At 28.8% G+C, this 6,696-nt stretch overlaps 1 protein-coding gene across 1 annotated transcript in view; it reads left to right on the forward strand.

Annotated features, from left to right (window-relative positions):
* Nucleotides 1–177: 177 nt before the first annotated feature.
* Nucleotides 178–6,696, forward strand: part of LOC108779268 (laccase-4) — a 14,127-nt gene continuing 7,608 nt past the window's right edge. The window contains exon 1 of the mRNA XM_018546653.1: nucleotides 178–227. Within this exon, the coding sequence (XP_018402155.1) occupies nucleotides 178–227 (50 nt within the window). The remainder of the gene's footprint in view (nucleotides 228–6,696) is intronic.

Raw genomic sequence — 6,696 nt, forward strand, 5'->3', positions numbered from 1 at the left:
AGAATTAATACTTTATAAGAATCACATGACGATATGCAGTGACGTGTAACGATTAATATTGTATACATTAATACGGAAAATTGAGGAAAATAATCACATTGATACGCACGTATGTTGATCCGTTTCATAACGTTTCTATACATATCTACACACGTCTCATATTCATCTCTGCTTTCCATGGCCCTTGGATTTTGCGGCCATGGCCCATCGTGCAGATGGTTAGTTGGGTAAGACCACCTCGTATAATGTATAGATAATTTGCCTCTTGCTCTCACGATGCTCCCGCGTCTTACGTTCATCAATTTGTCGTTATTCCTTACGCGTTCATCACGCGACCTTCGCAATCAGGCCCGTTCCAAATTATGTAATATGCACATCTTTTTCTCTCACTCTTACGACGTTTTTATCTACAGAGTTTAATCCGTAAAGAATCCGGTCTCTTTTAACTATGCTTTATATATATTCTTGTAAGAGAATATATTCAAGGTAATCGTAATACGTAACGCAGAAATCAGCATTTCTTATTGTCTATGTAGAGCTGTCAAGAAACAATGGCAAATCGAATAATATTCTTCGACAAACTATTGAAAAAAATTATTAATTAATTTGTAACAGACAAAATTATTGATGATAATCGATACAAGAATTTGTAAATAAAATCAATAAAAATTGCTCGCTTACGTCATGAATTATAATACATGGATTACGATGAACAAACTAGGAAGTTCTTGTAAAATTATCCAACATCATCAATTGACGCGAGCTGGCAACTACCGGTTACCCATTTGGCGTTGACCTGACTGAACGGGGAATTCCCTTCGAAACCTGTTTTATGGGATTCTTGCCAAAGAAATAAAAGCTGATGTCCATACTGATTTGAACTGCCTTATTTATAAAAACTGTGCCAAATAAAAACATTATCTGACTTATAATGTGGCATGCTCCCCTTTTTACTTCCGTCTTCATTCCATTGATTTGGAATTTGTATATTATGTTCATACATATATTATACATATATTTCAGTATAAGAATTAATATACTTTTACAAATATATGCACAAAGATTTAAAAACATATAATTGACATAAAAAATCTTAACAAAATTTTCATCTTGAAAACATCTATTAATCATATCTTATCTCAAAAAATTATGTGCATATAAAGTACATCATCAGTGGAATTTAGTTATTGTTAGTGTCAGAAGTTTACGCTTAAGATACGAATGTCGTCGTATTGCCTTTCAAAACTTACATTATTTTATATATAAAATTATCCTAGTAAATTATCCTAGAATCGCCAAACGGAAATTAATTATATTAAATATGTTAATAAGAATTGTCTTTAATATTATAATACGCATAAACATTTATATTGTATGTATAATAAGTAAATAAAAATATAGTAAAAGTAATAAAGCTCAATGTTTAATAAAATTTAATAAAAATAAATCTTTAATATTTAATACTTTAAGAAACATTTTGAGATCTCCGTTTTCTAATATTTTTAACATATACCAGTAATTATCCTAGTAAATTATCCTAGAATCGCCAAACGGAAGTTAATTATATTAAATATGTTAATAAGAATTGTTTTTAATATTACATAAATAATTTACGCATAAACATTTATATTGTATGTATAATAAGTAAATAAAAATATAGTAAAAGTAAAGCTCAATGTTTAATAAAATTTAATAAAAATAAATCTTTAATATTTAATACTTTAAGAAACATTTTGAGATCTCCGTTTTCTAATATTTTTAACATATACCAGTGTTATGTTCATGGTCATAAGTAATTACAGATTATCTTCAATCTTTTGGTTGAAGATTAACATATCAATTATATTTCGCGAATCTCGTTAAAAATTCACAATGTATCATATGAAGTCAGCAAAATGGATGCGTCATTTCTTTCTTGTTTATCCATTTTTTATATGATTTATGTTCGTTTTTACCAATACAGTTCAATTTTAATCTCAGTTTAATTAACTCTTCATCTTTTTCTAGTTTTAAGAATTAGACAAAGATGAAGTGTAATAATTGATCCTAATTAAAGTCTGAGAAACGAGTATTGGTCCGATTAGCAAGTATTTTAAATTCATAAAAAATTCCTTATCAATTGTAAGGAAGCGTTTAAAAAATACATGTATATTTGCATTTCACTTCCTATTTGCGATTATATAAGCTGCTCGATTGGCATTGTAAGTATCCATGGTGTGATATTACGTAATTGCGTCATCAATTAATTGAGCATATGCTTGCGTATATATATTGGAGCAATCGCACATACGTTTACCTGTGTTACACGTGCTTCGTTTTTGCGGATCACGGAAGCAATAATGAGTGATACACGATACGTGCAATTGATAATATACGTCTGTTTCATGGTTTATTTTACACTTAATAGATTCTAATGTGCAGTATATACAATAATATATACATATATGTGTCTGTGTTTATGTATGGTAATATATATATGTATATATAGATCAATCCTAGGAACTTACTCTTGGTTAATTAATTACATTGACAAGATCAGAATTCATTATAGATAATATCGATAAATCACGTCATTTCGACATGCGCAATAAAACGTGAGAATGTCTGATACGCTTCACGTGTCTCAAGAAAGATACATGTGTCTACACGTACCTTGAAGAAAAGATATCAATTTCGTGCATAAATGAATTACAGGACAAACGCAGAATTGAATATAATCTGTTTCGTAATACATTTTTATCAGTTGTTATTAAAAATCTGCAAATTGTTTCGCTATAATATTTCAGATGGATTCTTCTGCTATCGTCAAGATAATAACGCTTGCTAAGAGTAGACTACCTGCTTCAATTCAAAACTGCTGCAAACAAATTATATAGCAAAACTTTTTTTACTTCTTTATCGAAAGAGTTTTATCTTCCTCTGATTTATTTAAAAGAGTCTTTCTATCATATACATATATGATATTGAAAAGTATGTGCTCTGCAAGGAATATTCTATAACGCACTTTTAACGGGAGGAAGAAGCGGACTAAATAATGTGTAATTATAAATTAATATCATGTGCTGTAATTGAGATGGAAAAATCACGACATATATCCAAATCTGGAATTTGCGAAACCGACACCTTACTTATCGCATTTGTCGGGTATTAAGTCTGATTCCGTCAAAGATAACAACGATTTTTCATTTCAAATTAAACACGTAGCATGCCGTGTGTTTTATGTTCACGAATAAGTGCATGCATTACAAGTCAAGTTTTCAAACCGCATAACTCGACGTTGCTTCTCCTCTTTTTTTTCTCTTCTTTCTCTTCCTCCTTCTTTTCCTTTTTCTTCTTGTGTTGTATATATGTATTATAATGCGTCAAAGTGCTGATGGTGGACAAACCATAAATATAATGTGACGTCAGTCGACAAAATAAATCAGTCTACGAGTATCAACCATCATACTTATGAAATAACCACAATAGAATTATCGAGCCACGAATTTGAAACTGGAAGGGACAATGTCATATAGCTGATAATCTTCATCTAATTTCGAAAGAATCAAAATTTATACTGTGCAATAAAGAAAGTGAAATTAATTATAAATATCGTAAGTTTAGCGTTTTATTTGTTTTCTATCATAAAACTTCGTAAATACGTTTGATATAGAGTATTCTTGTGCAAAAATTTTATCGCATTGAAAGATTTTAAAGTAAATCGAACAAATTAAATCAATTAAATGAATTTATCACGACAGTAATATTTAAATTATATATAAGAAATGATAACGTTACACAATTTCTTTTGAATTTTTATAAATTACTTTATATTTATATTTATATAATCATTCAGATGTATGGGCGCGTTATACAAAATATATCTTTGTAACTTATATTGACCATCAGATTTGTTATCTCATTTTGAAAAAATATTTCACTTTTAATTACATGATGTATATACAAATCGTTTGTCGATAAAAGATGACTCAAATCTTGTTTTTAGAGATCATATTTTTATGTGATACTATTGTTAAAATGATTACAATCCTTTCTTTACGTTAAGCTTATACAAATATTTATATATACGAATATTTACATAAAATAACTTTAAGTATATCACATAAAATTGTTGATTGCATTGCTTAGATTTGTAAAAACTCATACATTTATATTTATAAATATTTTATTGTTTATTAAAGATATGATTAAAATGGAAAATTAATTTTAATATTACGTTTTTATGAATTTCAAGAAGAAAAGATATTTTTTATTTAAATAATTTATTCTTCTAAAAAAAAAAATTCGGAAAAAATTGATTATTTTTTAATCTCTTTATAATTGTATATCTCCGTATAATTAAACTCTAATTACAATTCGAGTAAATAAGTTCATACGAAACTAACTGAAAAATCTGACTTTATTATTGTTTATATAGTTTAGTTCGCCGAAAGTTTGTCTTATTTTCAGTTATTATAATCATTGTAAAAACGTCTCCATTAATTTCCTATTAGAAGGTATAAATATAATCGGGGTATACTAATCTTTATTTCACTTATATTCCGTCTTATAATTACAACTATAATCGTATACTCGTGTATATTGACCAACGAGCTTCAGATAATAAGTGGAAAGTCCACTGACGAATTCACTTTCGGGAAAAACTGAACAGCGTACACATTACATATAGTTATTAATTACGAATTGATTAACAGACCTCAGGTAAAGCAAGTTGAAAATTCTAGAAAAAAGAAAAAAAATCTGTGAATACCCTACATCATTTTAACGTTATCGTCATCGTGCGTGCGTTTATTATACCTGATCTGGGACTATAGGTGAGGTAGAAGGCCCCTCTCGTGGTGGATACTCTTGTGGGGTACGCACGATCTTTACGGGAGAAGAGAAGACCTCCTGCGGCTCCTATACTATCATATAGAGGAGCGAATGCGCGTGACGCCGGTCCAGTCCTCTGTAAAGCGTCATCCACGTAAAACGTTCGGCGTGTAGTGCATTTCGTGACAAAGACGAGAGAAGAGACGCGGCTTCCGTTCAATGTAAACGCATGCATAGCATGGTGCGTCCGAATCTCGGTCGTGACGAGGAGAGTTGAACGCCCGACGACGCGTATCAAGCATCTTCTGCAATAGTGTGAATTATTTATTCTTGTAAGTATATTAATGCTCGTCATCATCCTGTGATCATTGTAGTGTCTCGAACTATTAATTGTGATTAACGGTGCGATACGGTAAGTGGCATTAATCTGCTTGCATCTTTCCTCTCTCAAAAAAATGATTGGAAGTACAGTATCGTTAAAAAATATTCTGCTTTTGTCGAAACTACATTAATTTAAAGAATATGATATTTGAAAAATATCGACATCTTTCTTGTTTTTTTAATATTAGTGATATTAAATACTTTGTATCGAATACAGCAATTACATATAAAATTTATATGCACTATTTTGATGCGGCAATAATTAGATATCAAAATTATTTTAAACATCAAAAATATTTATTATTTTGATATATTCTGTCTGACTAATATAATCTTAGTTTATTATTATATTTTAAGATTCAATTTCAATGTAAGATTTATAGATATATAATCTTGGCTCAATTTACTCTTTATTGTCTTTAAATTCTTAGAATTAGAAGAAGATAAAGAGTACATTAAACCGAAGTGAATCTTATACATTACTATATTAATAGCGCCAGGCTTCCGAGTAATGTAGATTAAACTATATTCTTGAAATTCCTGGGTATCTCTAATATAATTTCCACTACGAAAATTTAAAGATTTGAGATGATATTGTAACGGAAAAGTTGAATATTATTAATTGTTCTATTAGCATACAAAAAATTCGTACATTTCGTTATTTCGTTAATATCACGTGTGTGTTACAGTACTTCTACATACATTCTCGAGAACTTTTTATTGGACGCTTCTCGATTAATTTCGCGCAATCTCGACTTTAATATAATACAATGCAGGTTTAATGTCACGTTTAATATTAAAGTTCCTCGTATTTCTTATTAAGAGAATATTTACATTAAATAACAAAAAAAAAAATAAACGAAATGTATAATATTATAAAATTAAATCGATAATTCTAAAATTTTGTTTCGCAGATCGTAGTACGTTTCTTGAGCATTCTTTGAATTTTCACTGGCAAGTAGCCAGAGCGGTATTCTAAAAAATTTTTTTTACAAAATCGTCTTCATTATTAATTTAATAATATGAACAATATTAAATTCTAAAGATCGTCAATGTAACAACATAACTAATACGAAGCCTATAACAGTCTAGCTTGGATTTTAGTTGCTTATATATAAAATTTCGTGTGAATTTATATACTGATATATGTAATCTTTCTAAACTGCGCGCCGAACAATTGTCAGTCTTGAAACGCAACTCTAATAAACTATCACAATAATATCACGAATTAAATTGATTAACAATTTAATAATTAATTGATGCTTGTTTGGCATCTTATATCGATGTTAAACTATATTAAAATCTGAAAATAATAATTCTTATTGTGAAAAATATCCAAGCTAAAATCCAAGCTACACTGTTATAGGCTTCGTATTCATATTAATTATGTTATAAATTATTTAAAGATTTTATAAAAATGTATTATATATTATGTTAATTATATTCCGAAAATTAATAACTAAATATAGGTATAAGCATTACATGTGTGTGTGTATGTGTGTG

This window comes from Cyphomyrmex costatus, unplaced genomic scaffold, assembly GCF_001594065.2.
Source record: "Cyphomyrmex costatus isolate MS0001 unplaced genomic scaffold, Ccosl1.0 scaffold57, whole genome shotgun sequence".
Taxonomy (NCBI): Eukaryota; Metazoa; Arthropoda; class Insecta; order Hymenoptera; family Formicidae; genus Cyphomyrmex; species Cyphomyrmex costatus.